The sequence below is a fragment of the Mesoplodon bidens genome (genome assembly GCF_964165515.1).
Source record: "Mesoplodon bidens genome assembly, chromosome: 15".
NCBI classification, from domain to species: domain Eukaryota; kingdom Metazoa; phylum Chordata; class Mammalia; order Artiodactyla; family Ziphiidae; genus Mesoplodon; species Mesoplodon bidens.
In genome coordinates, this window is record NC_138171.1 from 26,176,229 (window position 1) to 26,203,378 (window position 27,150).

A 27,150-nucleotide genomic window follows, 5' to 3' on the forward strand; every position below is an offset into this window, starting at 1 on the left:
TTACAAGGGGCTGTAGGGGTAAACTAGGCTCAGATCTGTGTCCAGATTCAGTGTCTGGCTTTTGGAGGAAGTAGCCAAGGGTCTTGCCAGCCCTGGGGACCCAGGAGCCACAGTCTTGGCCCCTGGGTGTAGAAATCTACTAATTAAGAGGCACCAGGCCCCCATGCCTGGTTGCATCTCGTAAATCCTCTTGTACCCACTCAGCCGGCAGGTGGGATCTAACCTGGTGAGAAACACTCACCTGGTGGGCTGGAACACCCCTCCACTCCAGTCCAGGAAATGTGGGACAGTGACCTGCAGGGCACGCTGGAGAGGGGCTTTCCCGGCTTCAGCCACTGAGGGGCCAGAGCAGGGTGAGGTCAGGTTGTCCTCAGGAGCCACCGAGAGAGACCACACTGCCCACCATCCGCCCCACACCTTGGGCAGAGAGAACTCAGAGATTGGAAGGGGTGGCCTTGTCCACGGGCACATGGGGGGGCCACTTGGCTCCCCATGTGCCCGCCTGGGGTGCATGACCCCACCAGGCCCCTCCAGATGTGCTTTTCCGCCTCTCACTTCTGCCTCTCCAAACCCTACGTGTCTACCCTTTCCTCGAAAACAGTCACACCCTGTGCCCTTTTGCAAGGATCTGAGCAGACCCCACCTCCCCGGGAGCCTCCACAAGCCTCCAGGCAGAAGGAGCATTTCCCAGTCCTGCGGGGATGGGGTGGGGACCGCCTCACCTGGAGGCTGAGGGCTCTGGAGTCCCTCAGATTCTGGGTGCACATCCCAGCTCTGCTACTCACTCTCTGTGTGGCTGCCCTGTGCCTCATTTCCCCCGCCTATTCATCTGCAATGACTAGAATGGTGCCTGTCACATGGGGTCCTTGTAAAGACTGACTCAGTTCACAGTAAATGTTAGCTCCCATGGCTGTTTTTTGTAGTAATAATGGCTAGCACTTCTACAGCACTCTTCTGTGCCAGGCACTGTTCTGCGGGCTTTAGTTTTCCTCAAAATTCTATGATGTCAGTACAATATTCGGCCCAGTTTTCCGAGCGCTGAGCACCCTGCCCAGGAGAACTCAGATCTGGGCCAAGGCACCCGGCCCTCAAGGCCCTGGACTTCCTCCCATACCTGGACTGCTGGGCTGACAGAGGCGCTAACTAAACAATTAAACACGAGCAGAATTAAAATGAGAGGTTGTGGTGCAGGAAGGGAGCATCAGAGGAAGATCCCAGAGGCCCGAACTTCCCTCAGACTCTCTGTGGGACCTGGGGAGTCCCTGTGCCCCTCTGGGCCTCAGTTTCTGCAGACCCTAGAGCATAAAGGTGGTGGTCTCCATGCTCCTGAGGTCCCTCTCCTGCCTGACCGTCTGCGGCTGAGCTGAGATTCACATCCAGACTTCTGGACTCCATCCACAGTGCTCTCCTGACGCGGGCTTGAACTCTGGGGCTTGCGGGATGGGACGGGAGTAAAAAGCCACCAGCCTGGTCATGGAAGAGGTGTGTGCAGTGTGTTCTCGGCAATTTGTTTCCGCTGAGAACAAACAGGCAGGTGCACCCGGGAGGGCTGTCTGGGGACAAAGGAGGCTCACACAGCAGAGCAGAGGGAGGGAGCCAGGGGAGGGCAGTAGGCCTCCTGTCCCTGCCTGCAGTCATCCATGTGCCACACTAACACGGATCACTGACCCCTTTCACTGTCTGCCCATCTGCCCAGATGCAAGGTTCCAGAAGGCTGTGTGTGCCCCACAGGGACCCTGCAGCTTCCTTGAGCCACTGCCTCGCTGCTTCGTGGCCCGGGACCCCTGAAAGTCCCCTCCACTGTCTGACCTGAGTTTCTCACGTTGTTATCTGAGTTTGGTCTGGCCTTGGGGAAAAGAGCTTCTGATCTCTCACCGCTGACCCAGCCTTGGTGGGATCCCAAAAGCCTCCCCGGGGACAGCTGGTGAACAGCTTTTGTCCCTTCCTGGGCCTAGATGTCCTCATTTTGCCCTCTGCCCTAGGACTGGACAGGACTTGGAAGGAAGGAACAGAGACATGGGACACAGGCCTCACCCAAAAAGGGCCCAGAGAGGGGCTGGTTCTCACTGTGGGCCCAGGAGCGCTAGATGTGCCTCTCCCCAGCACGAGTGCGCATGCAGGCCCCCAGGCATACATACACCCAGGGTGCACAGCCACAGCGGTATACACGTTCAGGCCTGCATTGTGGCCCTTGTACACAGGCCAGTGGCTAGGCACCCTCCCCAGCACACGTGGGCACATCTCCATGGATTTTCAAACTCATACCAGACGCACACAAGCAAAAGGAGCCCCTCCAACCGACCCATCCTCACATCACTTGGGCATGGGAGCACATGTGCACACCGGGCATGGCTTGTAACTCCCACTCACACATTCATTTATTTAGTCATTAATAAATACTTGTTGAGCAGCACTGTCTGGGGGCCAGGGACACAGCGGCAGAAGAGAGAAAATCCAGGTCCCTGTGGGGCTTTGAGTTCATCGATGCACGCGTACACTTAGGATCGTACACACACATACAGACGTGGACTCACAAGCACATGCTCATGCAGAGACACGCAGGACAGCCTGGCGGCACGTCTCTTACCATAGCTCAGCACTTCCTTGTTGAGTCTGACCATGGTGTGTGGCCTGGAGGCACCGACCATGGGCGACAGCAACGCCAACAGCAGGCCCAGGCTGCGTGCCCGAGCCATGGCGGCCCTGGCCCCTGGCCCCTGCCCCCCAGGATCTGTGCGCTGGGGTGGGGACAAGCATCAGGGAACTTGTCCAGAGCGGTCCCACCCTGGGCGGCTTAAACCTACCCCAGCCAGGACGTCACAAGCCGTGAGTGGCGACCCCAGCCCTGCTCACGACCTGCCACACATCAGTTTTTGCATCTCTGCACGGGCAAGAATCCCCTTCCCAGCCTGCTTCATCAGGAACCACGGCGGGCATCTGGTCTGGAAACGGCCCCCAAGGCCCAGAGAAGACATGGTCTTGCCTAGGGCCACACAGCAAACTAGGACCCGGTGCAGGACCCAAGTTGTGCCAAAGGAGGATGGAGAGACTCCCAGATGTGGAGACTGAGGGCAGCTTCCTGTCTCAAGGAGGGAGCCCAGGCCCAGCACCCCAAGGCCCAGGGCTGTGTCATCTGATGCCAGGACTCCAGCCCAGCCTGGTGCCCAGTTGTCCGAACCCAGCCAGAGGAGGACCCAGGGTGGTCCCCATCCTCATATCATCCTGTGCCAGGTGAGGAATGTCCTAAGTGTAGGCCTGTCACATGGCCCCCGGCCCCTCCCGACCTAGCCCAGCTGGGTGGACTTGGGGAGAGGGAGTCAGGCGGGACCGGGGGGCCACTGCTCAGATGGGTAACTAAGGCCCAGTGAGGCGGCACTTGCCCAGTGTCCCACAGCAAGACCAGGGATGGACCCTTCTGCAGAAGGCTTTGGGAAGTAGCATCCGCACTGAACAGATGGAAAAGTCAAGGCTCCTCCCTGGAGGAGTGCCCGCCCCATCTCCATTCCTATCTCAGGCAGTTCCTGGGGTAGGTGGATTCTCAGTCCCAGCCAAGCCCTCCGCGTTCCAGGGCAGGTGTGGAAACTGCTTTATGAGGCTCCCTGGTACACAGGGCCCACTGTGGGGGATCCAGGGAGGGGCAGGTTTGCTTGTGGTTGCAAGTGTTTTCCCTGCAAACATGGCCTTTGCCAAAGTGTGTGATCCCACGTATGCGGGGCGGGGCTGCCACGTCCATGTAGCAAGCCCGCTGCCAACCACTGCAAGACCCTGGGGCCGGGCAGCTTTGGGGCCTCAAAGATCAGCAGATCTCTAGAAGGAGGGCTGCCCCCGGGAGGTCCCCTCATCGCCCCTGGGCCAGGCCCAGGAGGAAAGGGATGCCCAAAGCCAGGGGGATGACTGACCTCTCCACCTGTGCCTCCACGCAGAAACCCAGCTCTTCTAGGAGGCGCAGGAGGCTACCTGAGCCCCAACCGACTGAGCCCTGTTCCTGGTCACATACTTCACCCTCATCAGACATGGAACCCAAACTCAAAGGGCGGCAGACGAGATGGTGTGGAGGACCCAGTGCTGCTACTTAACACTCAGCGTCTCTCCAGATGCACATCCCACTCACAGAGGACTGAGCCCATCTGCTCTTTCCTCGTTACAAACTCCAGCCTCCGCCTTGGCTATACGGGGCCCAAGGAACTGTGTGTGCCCCTGAGTGGGTTTGTCTATACATGCGCGTCTGAGGGGTATATGCGTCCTTATATTTGTGTGTGGTTGTGTGTGCATAGTCATGCATACACATGTGTACTAGGTCATAATTACTGGCATCAGAGGAAAGTGTGTGTGTGTGGGTGTGCACATGAAATGGACGTGTTGCCATCTTAGTTTATGGTGTCACATGCCTGTTTACATGAGTGCAGGTGTGGGGAGTTCTGTGTACAATATGTTTAAGTGGGCTTAGTATACTGAGTGTGTCTGTGGGTCTGTACATGTATGTATAAGTGTGCATAGCGGACTGGTTCCTGACATTCGGGGTATGCCTATGTCTTTGTGTGTGCACATACACGTGTGCACAGTAGGTAATGGCAGAACTGCAGGGAGGCCCCCCATTCCTCTGCATGGCTCACCTGGGGTACAGACACAAGGGGCCCCAGGGCCTTCCCCCACTCCAGAGCCCTCCATGGCTCCCACTGATTCCACACCAGCCCATATACCAGGCCCAGAGTCCGGGCCCACCCGCGCTGGGTCCCCACTAGTGCCCACAGAGCTGACAGGAAGTGCAGAAACCATCCAGCCCTCCCCTTAGAGACCAGAGTTCCCCTGGACCATCCCTGCCTCCTAGCCCATGCTTCCCTGTCCCATTCTTTAGGCAAAAAGGAATGAGCGGAGCCAGCTGCATGCTCCCTAATATTCTTCTTCTGGCCTCAGTTTATCCACTGATGTATAAGACCAGCCCTCCTGGTCTTCGCTGTAGCCGAGGCAAACAGCAGACTCAGCAGAAAGCAGCACAAATATTGACCAAAGCCACTCTCAGTGTTTGCTCTAGGCATGAACACTTCCTCTTCCTACACAGTTCAAGCACCAGGGGACTTTGGGTGACAGCCAGTAGAAGCAAAGGAGGGAGATTCTCACCAGCCCCACCTCCCAACCAGCAATGGTAAGCACTGTTCCATGAGCACCCACTACGTGCAGGCTATTCTGCAGCCACTTTGCCCTCCACCCCGAGAATAGGAGCTGCTTCTGCTCACCCCTGTGCTTAACAAATAGCAGGTGCCTGATAAATGCTTGTTCGATGAATAAATGAATGCACCAGTGAAACGCCCTTGTAACAAAGACAGTGGCAGCATTTCAGGGCTTCCCCTTCACCAGATATTCTTCAGGGCACTGTCTTAGTTCCCTATTGCTGTTATAACAAATTACCAGAACTTAGTGACTTAAAACACCAATGTATTACCTTAACAGCTTTGGATGTCAGAAGTCCAAAATGGGTCTCCCTGGGCTGAAATCAAGGTATTGGCAGGGCTTTGTTCCTTTCTAGAAGCTCTGGAAGAGAATCCACTTCCTGGCCCCCATTCCCCGGCTCATGGTTCCTTCCTCCGTCTTCAGAACCAGCAGGTTCGGCTCCTTATGCTGTCATCTGTCTCCTCTTCTGCCTCCCTCTTACACTTATATGGACCCCTATCATTACCCTGGGCCCACCTGGATAATCTGGGATATCCTCCCATGTCAAGGTTAGCTGATCAGCAACCTTAATCTCATCCACAAGCTTCCGTTCCCCTTACGTAACCGAAAATATTTACATGTTCAGGTTTTAGTATGTGAGCCTCTTTGGAGGACAGTTACTCTATTCACCATAGGCACATAGCCTGCAATTTGAGCAACTGCCACCAGGGGGCAGAAGTGAATTCATTTTTAGTTCCACAATCCAAATAGGCTCTTCACAGGCAGAACTGACCAAAACACCACGTGGAGCCAGACATTCCCCTTCTGCATGCTTTTCTTTTTCACCAGTAAAAAGTAGAACTTTATTAAGACAACAACACATAAACATCATTTTGTATTATGTAAAATACAAAACACCAGGGAGAAGCTCGGTATTACAGAATAAATTCGTGTACAGCCTAAGAATGTGGGAAGCTTGGGGCAGAAAGGGGCCTGGGAGCAAGAAAAAGCATGGCCTGGATATTGGCATGCCAGGTCTCTCCCCTGTCCAGCCCCTGAGTCCCTGGCATGGCCCTTCCTTTCTTGAGACCTCAATTTCTCCATCTTTAAAGTGGAAAGTTGGTCAGAATGGGTTCCTCCAAGGGGAAGTTCCAGGGCCAAGCTAGAGACTGGGCTGACCATCCCCACCTGCTCTGTGAGGTCACAATGCCAACAGCTCCCCTTGACCCAGGGAAGATTCCACATGGCACCTTCCAGGGAATGCTAGGAGGTGGCAGCAGAAGTAGCCACTTCCTCCTCGCCGACTCCCAGAGAGCCCTGCCACCAATTCCCCATCCTAGAGAAGGACATCGATGCCCCAGCCCTCAAGGAGCCCTGGGGAGTCGCGTGACCCACGCGAAAATGTGGCCCACTTCCCCAGGGAGGTCAGACCCAGGAGGTGAGGACAGCATCCCCTCCCTCTGTCCAGCCCTTGACAGTTACAAAAGGCTGCCCCTCAGCCTTTTCTTGGAAGTCAGCGGGCATTACCAGCTGCACCTACAGATGCAGCACCTGAGGTCAGAGAGATTGGACTGTGGCTTTCCTAAAGTCTCCCGGCCAGGAAGTGGTGGAGCGGTTATCTTTTCAGCACGTGTTTACTGAGCACCTGCTGTGTGCCAGGCACTGGGCAGAGTGCTGGGAGCACGGCGTTGCACCAGATGGGTGTGGTCCCTGCTCTCATGGAGCTCACGTGAGGGAGACAGATAGTAAATGAGAAAACACATATCTCTGCCATCTTTATCTGTAGGAGAACTCTGGCTGCAGGTGATGGAAATTCCAGCCCAAAATGATGCCCACCTCTGGGCCCGCAGAACAGGTGTATGCCCCTAGAGGGTATACAAAACAGTTCACTGGGGTAACGGGAAAAATTATTAGAACTTCAGTATGTATTTTCCTTTAGCTCATCCTCTTTTAATTTATATTCCTCAGGAAGGTATAAATAAAGCTTGTACATTTGAAAGGGCAAATAATATATCAGCACACTTGTAGATATATATATATATATATGTATAGCTATACATATATATATATATAAATAACATTGGGAGTATAATAAAAAATGATGTTTGGAGACCATTACCTTAGGAAATAAAGAAAATATGTATACGTATAGCTGATTCACTTTGCTGTACAGTAGAAACTAACACAACATTGTAAAGCAACTACACTCCAATAAAAATTTTAAAAAAAGAAAGGAAAGAAAAACGTACAACACAGGGAATATAGCTAATATTTTATAATAACTATAAATGGACTATAACCTTTAAAAATTGTGAATCACTGTATTGTACACCTGTAACTTATAAAATATTGTAAAACTATATTTCAATTTAAAAAATTTTTTAAAGAATAAAGAAAATTTATCTCACATATTCAAAGGTCCCAAGATATGAGTGGCTCCAGAGAACATTAATTTTGAGGTTCTGCAGTGCCAGCCAAGACGCAGGTTCCTGCCATCTTTTTTTTTTTAAGTTTATTTATTTATTTATAGCTGTGTTGGGTCTTCGTTTCTTCGTGTGGGCCTTCTCTAGTTGCTGCGAGTGGGAGCTACTCTTCGTTGCGGTGCGCGGGCTTCTCATTGCAGTGGCTTCTCTTGTTGTGGAGCACAAGCTCTAGGTGCACAGGCTTCAATAGTTGCGGCCCGTGGGCTCAGTAGTTGTGGCTCCTGGGCTTCAGTAATTGTGGCTCATGGGCTCTAGAGTGCAGGCTCAGTAGTTGTGGCACATGGGCTTAGTTGCTCCGTGGCATGTGGGATCTTCCCAGACCAGGGCTCGAACCCGTGTCCCCTGCATTAGCAGGAGGATTCTTAACCACTGCGCCACCAGGGAAGTCCCTCCTGCCATCTTTTTGCTCTCCCTTTTGGCCTCCTCTCATGGTCACAAGATGGCTACCACTGTCCCAGGGGTCACACAGAAGCATGGCCATATAGGGTAGAAGGAGAGTGGGTATTGCATCCTGTAGGTCTCAGCTTAGCAGTGAGAAAACTTCTTCCCCAAGTCCCAGACCCCTGTATCCACCCCCACACCTCACCCCTGCAGACTTCCCCATCCTTGTGCCAACAGCAAGGGGACTGAGACTACAACAGGCTGAGACCAATCAGGACCATCTAAATCACTTGGGGAAGAAGGGGACAAGGGATCAAAATCAGCCTTCTGCCAGTAAGAGGAGAGAGTGGCTTTTGGAAGACTGCCACAGCAAACGGAGTCCTTTCCTCTAAAGAGACCTGCATCGGGGGTCAGCCAGACCTGGGTCTCTCCCTGATTCGCAGTCCTGTGTTCTTGAGCAAACTTTTCTGCAATTCAGTTTCTCCATCTGGAAAATGGGAATGCCACACTCCTTGTAAGTTGTAAAATGCAATTGTGAATCTTGTTGTTGCCAGGATCACCCAACGAGGCCGGAACATCTGCAGGATGACAGAGGAGCCTTTCTCAAACACGAGTGAGAAGGGAAGGGAGAGGGGATCCCAGGGTCATTGTGGGCAGTGAGGGGCTGAGGCTCAAAGATGTCAAATGGACAGCCCAGGGTCACCCAGCAAGGGGAGGGGCAGGGCAGGGGGCAGGGATGCTCCCCCAGTGTCTGCAGGCACCATGTCCCAGAGGCTGGCAGTGACATGACAGCCCTGTGCTCTCTGCAGGTGACGCCTTCCTGCTGCCTATCCGCGTCTGTGTCTCAGGCCTGACCCAGTGCATGCTGGGATGTATATGTACGTATACACAGAAGAGCTGCCTTGGCCATCCCCATGGGCCTGGGAAGAGGGCCCAGCCTCAAGTCAGGCTGCAGGTTGAGCTCTGGAGGTCTTCCCTTCAGAGGTATCGGGGGTGTCATTCCAGCGAGGATCTCTTTGGCGGTTGGAGAGAGGGACTAAGAGAGAGACTTGCTGTTTGGAGGAGAAGCTAACTTCCAGCCCTTTTCTACTCTGTCACCAGGCTGGTCCCTGAAGTCATGGGAATGGTTCGATGCAAATCACCCTCACTTCAAGGACATGGTTCTGACCACACCCTAAAGATCAGTCTTCTATGTTCATCCAGCCACACTTCCACTATTCATCCACTCAGTCATTTATCCAACCATCTGTTCACATATCCACCTTCTGGAATATCCATGTATCCCATTAGTTCATCCATCCCTCCAATCCATTCACTGAGTCATCCATCAATTCACCTATACCTTTATTTGTTAATATTCATATCCATCCAGTCATCAACCCATCCATCCTCCTAACCCCCCTCTCATTCTCCCATCCTCATTCATCTTCCTATTCATCTATCTTCCAAGCCGTTCTCTTACCCATTCTTCCATTTATCCAGGCATACTTCCACCTATTCATGCATCCTGAACCCCTACTTTTTGCCTAGCTCCCCCATGCGGGGCAATGCTAGGCACCCAGGGATGAACCAGACAAGGACTCTTCTACTGAGAAGCTCTCAGTGTCTGGGAATGGACATTAGCAAGGACATCTCAGACTTTTCATGTGCCTGAGTCACTTTTAAGTGTTTATTAACCGCCGGTTGCTAGTGGGTTTACTATAGTTCCAGTACTCACTCCAAGCTGGTGCTTACCCATAAGTAGAGCAAAGGACTGTCCTGGGCTCGAATAGGAAATTGAGAGGGTCTCCCAACAACAGGGTCTCACCCCTGTGAGTTGTTGCAGGATAAAAATGAGGGTGCAGCTACTCACTGCTTTCCTGTCTTCTCCACAGCCTGGATCACCTGCCTGGTTTGCTTCCTGAGGACTCAGGCCCGCCAGGTTCTGTTCAATACCCGCAGGTGAGCAGGGGCAGGTGAGGGGAGGGTTATGGGGACTGGAACCGTGCACTGGTGACCATGGTAGCCCCATCACTGGTTTGGACCTCCCCTCAGATAAGCTATCTCAAACCTGGTTTTTATCGGATCACCTCACCCCAGACCCCAGTGTGGCTCCCCATCGCTCCAGCACCTCAGCCTGTAGCCCTCTGAAATCTTGTCCCACCCTTTCTTTCCAAGCTCCTCTTATTCTGCTTTCTGCTGTGGATCCATTGGGCCAGCAAAGCTAGGATTCTCACTCCCTGGTCCCACTATTCCTCTTCCCACCTCCATACCTTTGTACAGGCTGTTCTTCCTGCCTGCAATGCCTGTCCCATTCTTTCCCTTTCTGTTCCCTGCCCATGCAAATGCCTCTAAATTCCTGCAAGAGTTTTCCACTTCATTCATTCATTTAAAGTTTATATTCTAGACACTTCTTTAATGCCTACTCTGGGCCCAACCTGGCCTCCATCACTCATGAGCTCCCAGTTAGGTGGGGCAGGCAGACACCAAAAACAGTGCCAAGCTGGGAGTGTTGACTCTGGAGGTTGTAGGCAGAGGGGACATTTGAACGAAACCCTGAAGGGTGCATTTCCTGGGAGAGAAGAAGGGAGGGGACAAACAGTACATAGACGGAGAGAGGGAGGGAGAAGGACATGGGTGACCACTGTGAGTTGATCTCTGATGGCCCCAGATACTGAGGTAAGAGCTTTCTTTCCTCTGAGATGCTGTGGAGCCACAGAATATGGCCAGCATTAGAGAGAGAGTGTCATTGCCCAGAAAGGAACCTGTCTCTTGGGGTGGGAACGGGGCAAGAGCCAGGCTAAGACTTACTAGGCTGTGCAGAGCCATACCTCACCTTGACCAATGCTTCTCTGTCTTCCAGATGCAAGCTGTTCCTCCACAAGCTCATGGAAAAGACAGGTGTTCTGGTGCTCTGTGCTTTTGGTGTGTGTCCAGAGTCCTGCCCCATCCCAGGTGGAGGAATCCCTGGGTTCTTGCCCATCCTGGGGAGGGAAAGAGTGAGGGCTCTGGCACTGACTAGGTGACACTGGGTCAGGCACTGCCCCTCTAGGAGCCTCAGTGTCCTCATGTGTCTAATCAGTGTTGCTCAGAAGATTAAATGAAACAATGACCAAGAAAAATTTTTGAAAGCTAAGAAAAACTTTGAAAACTGTAAAGCTCTCTCCAGACCAGGTTATGATAATCATTTCTCTCTCTCTCTCTCTGGGTCTCTATGGCTTCCTACCAGACACCACCACCACCTCCGCATCACAGCTTTGTTTTTTTCAAGCAAAGGAATCTCCTCCTTCCACTTAAGGGCACCACGGGCTTTGGAGCCGGGGGAGAATTTCTTAGGAAATTAGAAATTTCTAGGCAACATAACCCAACAGATAAGATTCTTTTAAATAGCTTTATTAAGGCGTACTTGACATACCATAAATCACCCCATTTTTAAGTGTATAATACAGCAGTTTTTAGTGTATTCACAAAGTAGTGCACCCATCACTACTAACAAATTCCAATATTTTCACTGCCCCTGAAAGAGACTTCCCAGTCCCTGGCAGTCATTCTCCTTGCCCCCTCCCCTTCGACCTAGGCAACCACTAATCTATTTTCTGACTCTATGGATTTGCCTATTCTGGACATTTCATATAAATAGAATCATACAATATGTTGTCTTTTGGTCCCTTTCACTTACAGTGTTTTCAAAGTTCATCCATTTTGTAGCATACGTAAGCATTTCATTCCTTTTTATGGCTGAAAATCCATTGTATGGGTAAGCCACATTTTGTTTATCCATCCATCAACTGATAGACATTAGGGTTGTTTCTGCTTTTTGGCTGTTATTAATAAAGTTGCTATGAACATTCCTGTAATATTTTTGCATGGACACGTGTTTGCAATTTTATTGGGTATATACCTAGGTGTAGAATTGCTGGATTACTCTAACTATCTGAGGAATTGCCAAAGTTCTCTTCCAAATGGCTGCACCATTTACATTCCCACCAGCAATGTGTGAGGGTTCCAATCATTTTTTTTAACATCTTTATTGGAGTATAATTGCTTTACAATGGTGTGTTAGTTTCTGCTTTATAACAAAGTGAATCAGCAATACATATACATACATCCCCATATCCCCTCCCTCTTGCACCTCCCTCTCAACCTCCCTATCCCACCCCTCTAAGTGGACACAAAGCACTGCTGATCTCCCTTCCAATCATTATTGTCTGTCTTTTATCAGCCATCCTAGGTCATACAAAGTGATATCTCATTATGGTTCTTACTTCATGTCCCTAATGACTAATGATGTTAAGCATCTTTCCTGGTGCTTATTGGCCATTTGTATATCATCTATGGAGAAAGGTCTATTCAGATCTTTGCCCATTTTTAAACTGGATTGTTTGACTTTTTATTCTTGAGTTCTAAAAATTCCTTATATAGTCAGGATTCAAGTCCCTTATCAGATATATGATTTGCAAATATTTTCTCTTATTCTGTGAGTTGTCTTTCTTGATAAAGTCCTTTGATTAAGGCCAATTGTAAATTTTGATTAAGTCCAATTTATCTGTGTTTTCTTTTGTGATATGTGCTTTTGGTGTCATATCTAAGAAAACATTGTCTAGCCCAAAGTGATTAGGATTTACTCCCATGTTTTCTTCTAAAATTATTATTGTTTTAGCCCTTACATTTAGGTCCATGGTTCTTTTTTTTTTTTTTTTTTTTTTTTGCGGTACGCGGGCCTCTCACTGTTGTGGCCTCTCCCATTGCGGAGCACAGGCTCTGGACGCGCAGGCTCAGCGGCCATGGCTCACGGGCCCAGCCGCTCCGCGGCATGTGGAATCCTCCCAGACTGGGGCGCGAACCCGTTTCCCCTGCATCGGCAGGCGGACTCTCAACCACTGCGCCACCAGGGAAGCCCCATGGTTCATTTTTTAGTTAATTTTTGTATATGGTGTGAGGTAAGGGTCCAACCTTGTTCTTTTGAAGTAGATATACAATTGTTCCAGCACCACTTATTGAAAAGACTATTCTTTTCCCCATTAAATTGTCTGGTACCCTTACTGAAAATCAATTGGCCATAAATATGAGGGTTTATTTCTGTACTCTTAGGTCTATGCTATTGACCTATATGTCTATCTGTTTGCTAGTACTACCCTGGATTGGTTGCTTTACAGTAAGTTTTGAAATCTAGAAATTGCTTTGGCTATTATGGGTCCCTTACATTACAATATGAATTTTAGGATCAACTTTTCCATTTCTACCAAAGAGGCTATTGGGATTTTGATAGGGATTGCATTGATCCACACATGACTCTGGGGAGTAGTATCACCTGAACAATGTTAAGTCTTCCTATCCATGAACGTTGGGCTGTCTTTCCATTATTGGTGAATAACTCTATGCCTCCTTTAATTCTTTCAATGATGTTTTGTAGTTTTCAGAGTGCAAATTTTGTACTTCTTTTGTTAAGTTTATTCCTAAGTATTTTATTCTTTGACATTCTGTTATAAATGGAATTGTTTTCTTAATGTCATTTTCAGATTGTTCATTGCTAGTGTTTAGAAATACAGTATCCTCAGGGGGACTGGTTCCAGGAACCCCTGTATATACCAAAGTCTGCAGATGCTCAAATCCCTTATATAAAATCATGTGGTACAATGAATACAGTCAGCCCTCCTTACTTGCAGGTTTTGCATCCCCAGATTTGACCAACTGCAGATGGAAATTTAGATCAGCAGTTGGTTGAATCTGCAGATGTGAAACCCCCCAACATGGAGAGCCAACGGTATATTTATTTTAAAAAATCTGTGTGTAAGTGAACTCCACAGTTCAACCCCTTGTTATCAAGGATCAACTGTACAATTGATTTTTGTGTACTGACCTTGTATCCTGCAACCTTGCCAAATTCATGTGTTACTGCTGACACTGGGCAAGACACCCAGTTTTGTATACTTTAAGATCTCTATATGCAACATCATGTCATCTGCCTTTTATTTCTTTTTCTTGACTAATTGACCTGGCTATAATCTCCAGGATAATGTTAAATAGAAATGGCAAGAGCAGGGAATTTCCTGGTGGTCCAGTGGCTAGGACTCATTGGTTTCACTGCCAGGGTCCGGGTTCAATCCCTGGTCTGGGAACTAAGATCCCACAAGCTGCATGGTGCTGTCAAAAGAAAGGGAGGAAGGAAGGAAGGAAGGAAGGGAGGAAGAAAGAGAGAGAAGGGAGGAGAGAGAGAAGGAAAGAAAGAAAGAAAGAAAAAAGAAAGAGAAAGAAAGAGAGAAAGAAAGAAAGGAAGGAAGGAAGGAAGGAAGGAGGAAGGAAGGAAGGAAGGAAGATGAAAGAAAGAAAGGAGGAAAGAAAGACAGAAAGAAAGAAAGAAGAAAGAGAAAGAAAGGAAGGAAGGAAGGAAGGAAGGAAGATGAAAGAAGGAAAGACAGAAAGAAAGAAAGGAAGGAGGAAGGAAGGAAGGAAGATGAAAGAAGGAAAGAAAGAAAAGAAAGAAAGAAAGAAAGAAAGAAAGAAAGAAAGAAAGAAAAAAAGAAAGAAAAAGAAAGAAAGAAACATGGCAAGAGCAGACCTCCAGACTTTCACCATTAAGTATCATGTTAACTGTAGGTTTTCATAAATGGCCTTTTTCAGACTGAGAAAGTTCCATTCTATTCCTGGTTTGTTGAGTGTTTTATCATGAACAACCAATGGGTTTTACAAGCTTTTAATAATGGCTTGAATAATGAGATTTCAGGCAGCACAGATATCATAAAATGCAGGAGAGACCACACCCCCTTTTCTTCTCTTTGTCAATTATCCCCAGTAAGATTGAGACAGGAGAGGGAGAGGAGACAGATTATTTGGTTTATGTGAGACACTTTGCATATATGATATCATTCAATCGTGAAGTGGATATTACTGCTATTCCCATTTTACAGAGGAGGAAACTGAAGTGTAGAGAGATTAAGTAACTTCTCCCAAATGCTAGTAAGTGGCAAGGCTGGGATTTGAATCCAGATGGCTTCACTCCAGGGCTCTTAACCTTTCATCTTAAATGGCTCATTCTCATTCCCCTGTCCCCACAGGATTCTGGATGCTTTCTATGCACTTGCCATCCAAAATGGAAGTCTGGCAGGTGAGTGTGTGTTCTCTTCAGGCCCCACCACTGACTGGCCTCACCCCAGCCAGTCAATGTCGCTTTCATAAGCTCCTTTCACTCTTACCACATCTGGACCCCACTCAGTTCCTGACTCATTCCAGCTCCAAATCTCTGCCTTTGCCATGCCACCCACCTGGAACCCATTTTTCCTGCCAAAATGTGACTTTTGAGGACCAGATGCATAGTTCATCCTCCAGGATGCCTCTCCTGTCACTCATTCCCAGAAGTGACCCATCTCTTCTTTATCAAGGCCCCCACCTACAGTGGGATGGTGAGGCCAGGGAACACATTTCTCTCTCTATTCAAGGCAGTTTGTTCTTCTGCTTAATTGAGATGAGACCATTTGCTTTGTGGTTCCTGGAGAAGAAGGAGGAGGAAATCAATGGCCAGAGCTCCCTGTCTAAGGACAGAAAAGAGCCCTAGAGAAAAAGGGGATCTGATGGGCCTGTCCTTCCCTCTCCTCTTCTCCCCTCATGAACTTCATCATATATATGCTTCAAGATCCAGCTAAAATGTCACCTCCTCCAGGAACACCTAAGCAGAGGTAGTCACATTCCCCTCTCCCACAATTTTCTGTAAACATAAATGCAATTTTTTGTAATCATAACTATTTCCCCGACTGTATTGGGAGTCCTTGAAGGCAGAGCCAGGTCTGATTCATTCCAGCAATGTCCACCTCAATGCCAGGCACAGGGTGGACACGATCAATGCTGGATGTCTAGATGGCCAGATGGGAATGTGAATGGATGGGGGATGGAAGTAATGGATGTAGGGTTGGGGGAAATGGATAGGGGGAAAAATGGATGGATGAATGGAAGAGTGTACAGATGAGAGAGTGGATGGATGGGAGGGCAGATGGGACAGGGTGAGTAAATGGATGGATGGATGAATGGATAGTTCAGTGGGATGGTAGATAGATGGGAGGGTAGAGGGATGCATGCGTGCATGGATTGATGAGAGGGTCAACGGATAAGGTAAGGCAGATGGATAGGAGGGTAGATGGATAAGAAAGATTGGATAAATGGAGGAGCAGATGGATGGAAAAGGGTCGATGGACGTGTATGTGGATGGATGAATAAAAAGAAGGGTAAATTGGATTTTGAATGGATGGCAGGTGGATGGGTGGGTCGGTGGGTGGAAGAATAAATAGGAAAGTGCATGAGTGGATGGATTTATGGTTGTGGGAGGATGGATGGATGAAACTCTATTGGGCCCAGATTAGGCCATCTGAAGAAGATCTCTTGTTTTCCTCAACACCCCACCAGGATGACAGCATAAATAGTCCACTGAAGAGCTTGAGGTAAGAAGAATCTGCTAAATAGTCCTATTATCACCTAAAAACCAGAGCTATAGCCAGAACCTGAGATGTATTGGCTAAGAATATGGGCTCTGCCAGAAAACCTGGGTTTAAATCCCAGTTTCCATACTTCTTAACTGGTTGAACTTATGCAAGTCACTTCACACCTCTGGGCCTTTGATTCCCCATTTATGAGTGAGGTATAACATCCACCCAGTTCTAGGTAATTATGGGTATTAAAGAAGATGTAAACTGTCTTGAATAGTTCTTGGCCCATAGTTAGTGCTCAGCAAATAAGAAATTTTAACCAACAAGATACCACCTGGTGGCAGCATCCTTAAATGCAGATAAAATACTCAAATATTTAGAAGGAATGATCTGGGTTTAAGGATAGTTGGATAGTCCAAGCAGAAGGAAGAGCATGAGTAATATTTTAGAGATAAGAACTTTCTGGGTAGGTTCAGGGATGGGCCCATGAGAGTGGAAAAATATGAAGCTAGTTCTCTGTGGGCTGACTGGCAAACGTAGAAGCTGAGGGTAATAGCAGCAGCATCACAAATTGGTCAGTCCATATTCTCACTCCTTCCTCATAAGGATGTGCCAAGAAGAGGTGCAACATCATGCTGGGGAAATCCAGGACCTCCGAGGTAACTTGAATCAGCTCATTGCCAAGCTCCAGAAGATGGAAGCCATGTCAGATGAGGTGAGATACTGGCCATTCTGCCCCCAAACACCTGACCTCTCTTTGTTTGATGCCCCACTCCTCATATTCCAAGTTTTGGTGGAGCATATCCCACAATAATTTCCTGGGAAAGAGCAAAATGAGGTATATTATTTTTTTAAGAACTTGCGTGTTTGAAAACATCTTTACCCTACTGTTGCACTTGATTGATAGTTTGGCTGGGAATAGAATCCTAGATAGGAAATTTTCCCCTGAGGATTTTGAAAGACGTCTACTATTGTGTTCTATTTTATACTGTTGCTTTATAGAAGTGTAATGTCACTCTTATTATTCATCCTTTGAGTGTGATCTGTTTTCATTCCTGAGAGTTTGTAGGATATTCTTTTTACCTCCAGTGTTCTATATTTCATCTGCTTGGGGGATTGCTGAAATTATTGACTCTCTGGGTTGATTTTTTTTCAATAGTTTAGGAAAATTCTTAGCTATTATTTCTTAAAATATTGTTTCTACCCCATTATCTATCTCCTCTCCTGGGACTCCAATTACATCTATGCTAAACTTTAGAGTGCTTTCCACATAATTCCTATATTATTACCTGGTTTGCTTGCTTTTCACTCTTTTTCTCTATGTGCTTAAGTTTTGATACTTCCTCTTCATATTTCTTCAGGTTAACTAATAATCCTGTAGTCTGTTCTGTCCAATCTACTCAAACCTTTCCATTAAGTTCTTAATTTCATATACTGCATTGTTTATTTCTAGAATATATATTTGAATCTTTTTCATAGATTTTAATTCTATGGTGAAATTCTCCATCATTTCATCTATGCTGTCCGTCTTTTCCTTTATTTTATTTAACATACTGGTCACAATTATTTTTAAATCCTTGTCTGCTAAATCTAATATCTGGATCATCTATGGTCTCCTCCTATTTTCTGTTTTTTCTTTGGAGTATCAATCTTATGGTCTTGCCTTTTCATGTCTGGTAATTTTTTAGTGTTTTCTGGACATTGTTTACAAAAGAACTAGATGCTCCAGATAATTATAATTTCAAACAGGAGGAGTTCCCCCTTTTCTTTGTAAGGAAGATGAAGTATACTGATTGCTTCTATGTAAACATGCATTGAACTGGTTCAGACCTGGATTGCAATTTTTATAGGATTTAGTCAGAGGTTTTCAGTTGAGCCCTCTAGCCTCCTGCCCGTGCAGTTTCAAAAATTGGTAAATGTCCTTTTTTTTTTTTTTTTGCTGTGCTGGGTCTTTGTTGCGGTGTGTGAGCTTCTCATTGTGGTGGCTTCTCTTGTTGCGAAGCTCGGGCTCTAGGCTTGCAGGCTTCAGTAGTTGTGGTGGGCGGGCTCAGTAGTTGTGGCTCATGGGTTCTAGAGTGCAGGCCCAGTAGTTGTGGTGCATGGGCTTAGTTGCTCCATGGCACGTGGGATCTTCCAGACCAAGGATCGAACCCATGTCCCCTGCATTGGCAAACAGATTCTTAACCACTGCACCACCAGGGAAGTCTTGGTAAATGTCTTGATGGGAAAGACTGCCATGTGTTTGAGGCCTCTTGAGTTTCCAATTTTTTTAAATTTATATTATTGAAATATAGTTGATTTTCAATGTTGTGTTAATTTCTGCTATATAGCAAAGTGATTTGGTCATACATATATATACATTCTTTTTCATACTTTTCCATTATGGTTTATCACAGGATATCGATTATAGTTCCCTGTGCTATACAGTAGGACCTTGTTGTTTATCCATTCTATATATAATGGTTTGTATCTGCTAGTCCCAAACTCCCAGTCCATCCCTCCCCCACCTCCCCTCCCCCGTGGCAACCACAAGTCTGTTCTCTATGTCTGTGAGTCTGTTTCTGTTTTGTAAATAAGTTCATTCATGTCATATTTTAGATTACACATATAAATGATATCATAGTATTTGTCCTTCTCTTTCTGACATACTTCACTTAGTATGATCATCTCTATGTCCATCCATGTTGCCACAAATGGCATTATTTCATTCATTTTTTTTTTTTTTTGCGTTATGCAGGCCTCTCACTGTTGTGGCCTCTCCCGTTGTGGAGCACAGGCTCCAGACGCGCAGGCTCAGCGGCCATGGCTCACGAGCCCAGCCGCTCTGCAGTATGTGGGATCTTCCCGGACTGGGGCACGAACCCATGTCCCCTGCATGGCAGGCGGACTCTCAACCACTGCACCACCAGGGAAGCCCTATTTCATTCTTTTTTATGGCTGAGTCGTATTCCATTTTATATATGTATATATACCACATCTTATTTATCTATTCATCTGTTGATGGCCATTTAGGTTGTGTCCATGTCTTGGCTATTGTAAATAGTGCTTCAATGAACATTGGGTGCATGTATCTTTTCGAATTATACTTTTGTTTGGATATATGTCCAGGATTGGGATTGTAGGATCATATGGCAACTCTATTTTTAGCTTTTTGAGGAATCTCCATACTGTTTTCCATAGTGGCTGCACCAATTTACATTCCCACCAACAGTGTAAGAGGGTTCCCTTTTCTCTACACCCTCTCCAGCATTTGTTATTTGTAGAATTTTTAATGATGGTCATTCTGACTGGTATGAGGTAGTCCCTTGTTGTTTTGATTTGCATTTCTCTAATAATTAGCAATGTTGAGCATCTTTTCATGTGCCTGTTGGCCATCTGTATGTCTTCTTTGGAGAAATGTCTATTTAGGTCTTCTGCCCATTTTTGATTGGGCTGTTTGGTTTTTTATTATTGAGTTGTATGAGCTGTTTGTATATTTTGGAAATTGAGCCCTTCTTGGTCACATCATTTGCAGATATTTTCTCCCAGTCTGTAGGTTGTCTTTTCATTTTGTGTATGGTTTCCTTTGCTGTACAGAAGCTCATAAGTTTGATTAGGTTCCATTTGTTTATTTTTGCTTTTATTTTTATTGCCTTGGGAGACCGATCTAAGAAAAAAGATTGGTACGATTTTTGTCAGAGAATGTTTTGCCTATGTTCTCTTCTAAGAGTTTTATGGTGTCATATCTTATATTTAAGTCTTTTAGCCATTTTGAGTTTATTTTTGTGTGGTGAGATGGTGTGTTCTGACTTCATTGATTTCATGTAGCTGTCCAGCTTTCCCAACACCACTTGCTGAAGAGACTGTCTTTTCTCCATTGTATCAATATATTCTCACCTTCTTTGTCAAAGATTAATTGACCGTAGGTGTGTGGATTTATTTCTGGGCTTTGAGTTTCCAATTTTGGATACAAAATCTCTGACCCCACTGGAAGCCTTCTCTGCCAGGGTCAAGCTTGGACTCTCAGCCTCTAATTGTACCCATAATTGGTTTAGTGCCCTCAGGTAAGCACAGCTGTAGCTGCTCAGTATTGCTTTAGCATTTCTTCTAGGGCAGTAGTTCTTACAGTGAGGCCCCTATTCCAGCAGCATCCACATTAACTGGAAAAATGTTAGAAATTTCAAATTAATGGGCCCCACCCAGACCTACCAAATCATATACTTTGATGATGGGAACCAACTATCTATGTTTCAACAAGTCCTTCAGTGATTCTGGCACACAATAAGGAGAATCACTGTTCTAAGGCTCTTGCTTGTTTTGTTTTGGGGTCCCCTTCCTCAGAGGGACTTGGTTTACTAAGGCTTGTGAGACCAGGAAGTTTTATTCTGCCTTTCAGAAGCTTTCAAAGTAGCCCTTTAGCTTCTTACATAGTCTTGGGGTTCAGTTAGCATCTAATGGAGGAAACTGGTCATGGTCAAGGCTCATCAAATCTCCAATTTTGTCTCACCCACTGTATGTAACTGTTAAAAACTTTGCTACTTTCTCTTTTACCAGTAGCAGCCCCTGTCTGACCTAAACTCAGATCCTCAACCCATGCCCAGAATCATCAAATGCCCCAGGGATTTTTTTAAGAATGTCAGCACATTTTAGAGTGGTTGTCCCCTCTCTAGAATTTTAGTTCCTCTGTTCCTGTTTCTTTCATAGATCAGTGATGGTTTTAAAATATGATTTAGTAAACTATCTGGCTTTTTCTAGTTGTTTTTAGTGGGACCATTGGTTCTCTGTAACTTACTACATCTTACCTTATATCTGAAATGTCATAATAATGTGCCTATGGGCTGGCCACACTTGGAACCCTTTTAATTTGGAAACATGTGTTCTTTAGTCCTAAGAAATGTTCTTTAAGAAAGACAAATACCATATGATATCACTTATATGTGGAATTTAAATATGATAAAAATGGACTTATTTACAAAACAGAAACAGACTCACAGACATAGAAAACAAACTTACGGTTTCCAAAGGGGAAAGAGGGGAGGGATAAATTAGAGGGAGAGTTTGGGATTAACATATACACACTACTATATATGAAATAAACAACAAGATCCTACTGTATAGGACAGGGAACTATATTCAACATCTTTTCCTATAATAGAAAAGAATTTGAAAAATATATAGATGTGTATAACTGAATCATTTTGCTGTACAGCAGAATCTAACATAACAATGTAAATCAACTATACTTCAATTAAAAAAAAGAGAAATGTTCTTTAATCATGTGATTAAACTGATGATTTCCCCCTGGCCCTGGTTGCTCTATTCTAGGTTTTCAAACTCCTTATTATGTGGATGTCAAACTCCTAAACTAATACTCTGGGAATTTTTTCTTTTCACCCCATTTTCCTCTCTTTATCTTTCTGCTCTACAGTTGAGAAAACATTGTCAGCTTTATCTACCAAAACTTCTACTGAGTTTTTCATTTCTGCTAATGTATTCTGAATTTGTAACGGTTTTCTCTTTGTTCTCTCGGTGCTCCTTTTCATATTCTTATTTTCCTATTCTTATTTTATAGATGCAATATTTTTTTTATATTTTTATGAGCAATATCTTTTCTTACCTTTTGGAGCTCAGCTCTTACCTCTCTGTGCCTCAGTTTCCACATCAATGAAATAGAGTAATAATCACTGCCCTGTAACACTCTAGCTATTATCTTAGTTGCCACTGCTGCATGACAATCCATCCTAAAACGTAGTGGTGCAAAACTACAATTTTATTATGTTCAGAGATTCTGTGGGTCAGGAATTCAGACAGGACACAGCCGGGATGGTTTGTCACTGCTCCATGATGTCTGGGGCCTCAGCTGGGAAGACTTGAAGGCTAGGGGTGACCCAATAGCTGAGTCTGGAATCATCTGGAGGAATCTTTATTCACTTGTCTGGAGGTTGATGCTGACTGTCGGCTGGGAACTCAGGGCTGTTGACTAAAGAACCCATAGGTGGTCCCTTCGTATGGCACGGGCTTCCTCACAACACGGCAACTGGCTTTCAAGAGTGAGAGTCCCCAAAGCAGGCAGTTCACCTTTTAGGACTGAGCCCACAAGTCGTACAGCATCACTCCTGCCATAGTCACAGGTCCATCCATACCGATGGGGAGGGAACTGAAGTCCCGCATCTCCATGAGAAGGGTGTCAAAGGAAGAGCGGGGAACGGGAGACATTTTTGCAGCCATTTTTAGTAAATACAATCTGCCACAGCTGTGAAGAGTCTAACAAAATAATAGCAAGTGATTATTGAGCACCAACTATGCTAAATGCTTTGTGGTCTTTCTCTGGCAACAGAGCATAGTGGTTAAGAGCCTGAACTCTGGAACCAAAGTTCCCGGGTCTGTCTCTTAATAGCTGTGTGACCCTGGACAAGTTACCCTTTTGTGCCTCAGGGTTCTCCTCCTTAAAATGGGGATGATAATAGTACATACCTCCTAGGGTTGCTGTGGGGGCATAAGAGTGACCATATGTGAAGCCGAAGACAGTCCTGGCATATAGTAGCGGCTTTATGAGTCTCAGCTCTAATCCTTGCAAAAGTAGGAGGTGGATGCGAGTATCAGCCTGTCTTACAGACAAGAAAATCGAGACTCAGGGGGCGGTAAATAGCCCAAGGGCCCTTAGTAGGAAAGGTCTGACTCCAGCTCCCCTCCCCTTAACTTCACTGAGACTCCTGGTCCTGCGTGTGTGACATCCCATCACAGTGGGTGTCAAAATACTAAGTAACCCCATGGGTGGGATAGGGCTGGCCCTGGGCTTCCTCACAGCATAGCACCAGGCAGCCCTGTGTGTGGATCATGCAGGGCCAAGCAGGTAGGGACAAGAGGGAGTCCTGAAGGCACACATCACCTGGTGTGAACACGCCTGTGGACCATGATCCCTAAGAACGCACCAGTGCACAGCTTGGGTTTTCTGCCTTCTCAGCAAAAAATGGCCCAGAAAATAATGAAGATGATCCAAGGAGATTACATTGAAAAGCCGGACTTTGCCCTGAAGTCGATAGGTGAGTGCCTCCCCCCACCCACCTCCCCCTCGCCCCACCAATCGGCCCACCTCCAGTTTCCTTAGAAACCCTTCAGAGGGTAGATTTCAGTTCTGGTCTGGGGCACACTCTGCTGCTGGGAAGTTTATCCTCAGAGCTAACCTCTGCCCCCCAGCTGGTCTCCTTGTTACCGTTTTCCATTCTCTCCCATGGCAGCTGAGGTGGGAAGGGGAGGCCCTTCCCCACCCCTCCCCCACCTATCATCCTCCAAACCCAGGGGTCAGCAGAGCTGTCCCTGCCCGGCTGGGGAGACTGACCACGGGCCCAATTACAGTTGGGAATCGTGCCTTGGAAAAATAAAGCCAGTGGCTGCAGTAGAGGGGTGGAAAGGAGGACACTGGGTTGAGACCTGGTGAGGGGCTGTGTGGAAGGCGGGGAGGTGGGCTGGCAGGGTGGGCTGCCCTGTGCAGACAGTACCAGCTCACGCAGGCACCCCCAGGCCCAAGGAGGTGTAGGGTCAGAAGGCATCAGTCTAACTTCTCAGGCCCGGAGTTTCTTCCTCTGTGAAATAATGGCCATAGTAATAATAACTAGGTTATAGTAACTAGGCTGACGTAAGTGAGCAAGCACCTTACTTGGCACCAGGCGCTGCTGGAAAAACAGTTTGGTGTATTAATTCCTTGTAACCTCACAACAACCCTATGAAATGGATGCTATCATTACTACTATTATTGTTACTATTATTATACCCATTTCCCAGAGGAGAACACTAAAGTCCAGAGAGCACCAGTGACTCTTCCAAAGTGCTCCCCCAGCATATAGTGAGTCTCCCCTCCACCAGGCAGAAGCCAGGGCTGCTCAGCTGGAACACCCGTCCCCCTGACCCTGCACCATCACCTCCCATACAGGGGCCTCCATCGACTATGAGCAAACGTCAGCCCCATACAACCACGACAAGGCTCGCTCTTACTGGAACTGGATCCGGCTGTGGAACTATGCACAGCCCCCGGACGTGATCCTTGAGGCAGGAGGAATGGCAGGACTTGGGGATAGTGGCAGGGGTGTGGTCAGGGGCCTGGGGGCAGGAACTGAAGGCAGAGGTTGGAGTGAGAGTGCAGGGGGTGGGGGCCTGGGGCAGGGGTAGGGGTAGGAACAAGAGAGTAGGGTGCAGAGGCAGAGAAAGGGGGCAACTGATGGGGCGAGGGGGGACTCGGGGGAGAGGTCAGGGAGCAAGGGCAAGAGGCGAGTGCAGGCAGCAGGGACCCCTGGGGGGGGTAGGCAGGAGTAGGGGACAGGCACAGGGGCAAGGACAGCCTGCTTTGGCACTGGAAAGGGCCCCTCCCCCAGCCCTCAAGGCTTGAGGGGCAGGGAACCCTCAGGGCCCCGAGAAGGCCCCTGCCCTCGCTGCGCTGGGCTGAGGGGAAGGCTTATCCTTGCTGCCTACAGTCAGGGAAACTTCCTGGTGTTGGTGGTACTCGAGCCACGCTTTGTAGACAGGAAGGATCTGGCTCATCCAGGAGAGCCGAGGAGGTCTAGGCAAGCCAGGGTGGGATGAGGAATCTGCTCTCACCCACCCACCCACCCAGCAAAACCCTCATTGCATCTGCCACTTCTAGCCCAACGTGACACCTGGCAACTGCTGGGCCTTCTCGGGTAACAGAGGCCAGGTGACCATCCAACTGGCCCAGAAGGTCTACCTGTCCAACCTGACACTGCAGCACATCCCCAAGACCATCTCACTGTCAGGCAGCCTGGACACTGCCCCCAAGGACTTCGTCATCTACGTGAGCACGCCCTGGCCGGGAGCGATGCTTAACTGAGGGAGGGGACAGCTCATAATGGCAGTATTCCAGGCACTGTGATAATCAAACTGTCTGCACAATTCCCGAAGCCTGCAGGGGCTGGACCTTAAGGCTGGGAATGGCCAGGGTCGGGGTCAGATCACAGCCTTCAAGGAAAGGGGGTAAACAGTACTTTATTTCAACCCAAGCTTTTCAGAGCCAATTTAGTCTTCAGAGACCATTAAGCCCCCATTTTACGGATAAGAAAACTGGAGATTCAGAGAAAGGGCAGGGAAACATCAAACCCTACAAGTCAATGGCAGAGTTAGAAGTGGACCCCTAACCTTCTGACTCCCAGTCCAATGCTCTTTCCTATTCATTACTCTGTGCTGCAATGGAACAGTGCCCAAAGAGGTAGGGAGCTCCCCATCCTGGGAGGTGTGCAAGTCTCAGCTGGGAGAAGGCAGCACCCTCTAGAGGTCCTACCTGGGCCTGACACTTTCTTCTTGGTTCTGATTCTCCAGGGCATGGAAGTTTCCCCAAAGGAGGAGGTGTTCCTGGGGGCGTTCCAGTTTCAGCCAGAAAACATCATTCAGATGTTCCAGCTCCAGGTACCTGAGAAAAGCTGCCCATGTTGAGCACCTAATGAACACACACTGTGTGCAGGGCTTTACCCACTTCATCTCCCAGCAGCCCGAGGAGGTGCACAGTTGTCACTAACCCATTAACAGATGAGGAAACTGAGGCCCAGAGTGATAGAGCTACTGCCCAGGGCCTAGAGTAGGACCCTGAGACCTATTCGCTTCCATTTCCCTGACCTGCCCAGGATCCCTCCCGCTGTGGTTCCTCCCAGGGACAGCAGGTGTTGAGCAGGTGTGGCCTGTCAGGCCAGGGTTGCTGGCCTCAAACTTAGAGTCTCCATACTGGGGGGACACATGATCAGCACCTGGTCCAACCACAGGTGGGAAAGCTGAGGCCTGGAGGGAAGGGAGTTGGGGACAGAAGCAGGACCAGAGGGTGGCTGCTGGAATGGCCCTGAGACTCAGTGGAATGTCTAGGCTTGGGAATCAGGCTGACCCTGACCCAGATCCTGACCCAACCAAAAGTTCTGTGTGACCTCAGGCCATTCCCTTTCTCTCTGGGCCTCAGTTTCCCCTGGTGTAATTCCCTGGGAGGTTGAGACCATCCAGTGAGATCTCACAGGCCAAGGCCCCCTTTTGCACTGGGCTCCATCCCCTCTGGGGAGGGTGCAAAAAGGGGAGGGGGAAGCACCTACTGTGTGCCAGGTGCCAGTAAGCCATCTGGCCCCAAGATATCATTCCATGCTTACGGCAACCCTGAGAAGCAGGTATTACCGCTCCCTCTTACAGACGGGGAACTGAAGCCCAGAGAGGGTGTGGTTTGCCCAGGGTCCCGGAGCACGTATGTGCTGTGCTGGGATGCATTCCTCATCACAGTCTATCTGTCCTCTGGCCTCATCCCCTTCCATCCCAGCCCCTGAGTAGCAACTTACTGTGTGGCTTTGGGACATTCTGCTCTCTGAGCCTCAGTTTCCCCACCTGAGGAAATGGAGGGTTCCCTTCCTCTCCCAAACACTCCTCTGGACAGGTCGGGTGGGGGCCTATGGCGAGCTGCCCCCCATCTGTGACTCTTTTCTAGAACCACCCTCCCAGGGCTTTTGGGTCAGTCAAGGTGAAGATATCAAGCAACTGGGGGAACCCACGCTTCACCTGCCTATACCGAGTGCGTGTGCACGGCTCTGTGACTCCACCCAGAGAGCAGCCTAACTAGAGGCCCCACCCCGAGAGAGATTAAAGTTTATTCTTCACGCCCCTGCCCAAGTCTGAGTGTCCTTTGGCCCCGAAAAGTGAGCGTGGGCTAGGGTTTGATGTCTGAAGCTCAGTTAGCAATTATCAATCATATGCTGGGTACCCAGGCACCCTCACAGCAGTCCCATGAGTTC

At 47.9% G+C, this 27,150-nt stretch overlaps 2 protein-coding genes across 2 annotated transcripts; one reads left to right on the forward strand and one right to left on the reverse strand.

Moving 5' to 3' along the window:
* Positions 1 to 2,696, reverse strand: BPIFB2 (BPI fold containing family B member 2; the record flags this gene model as incomplete). The annotated part of the gene is made up of 3 exons (XM_081255133.1): positions 1 to 58; positions 242 to 335; positions 2,588 to 2,696. 3 exons carry the CDS (start codon positions 2,694 to 2,696, stop codon positions 1 to 3), a joined length of 261 nt encoding a protein of 86 aa, XP_081111259.1.
* Positions 2,695 to 26,978, forward strand: SUN5 (Sad1 and UNC84 domain containing 5; the record flags this gene model as incomplete). The annotated part of the gene is made up of 12 exons (XM_081255134.1): positions 2,695 to 2,743; positions 8,822 to 8,890; positions 9,887 to 9,953; positions 10,855 to 10,916; positions 15,047 to 15,096; positions 16,386 to 16,420; positions 17,012 to 17,120; positions 23,349 to 23,427; positions 24,315 to 24,430; positions 25,023 to 25,190; positions 25,712 to 25,798; positions 26,847 to 26,978. 12 exons carry the CDS (start codon positions 2,695 to 2,697, stop codon positions 26,976 to 26,978), a joined length of 1,023 nt encoding a protein of 340 aa, XP_081111260.1.
* Positions 26,979 to 27,150: the final 172 nt, after the last annotated feature.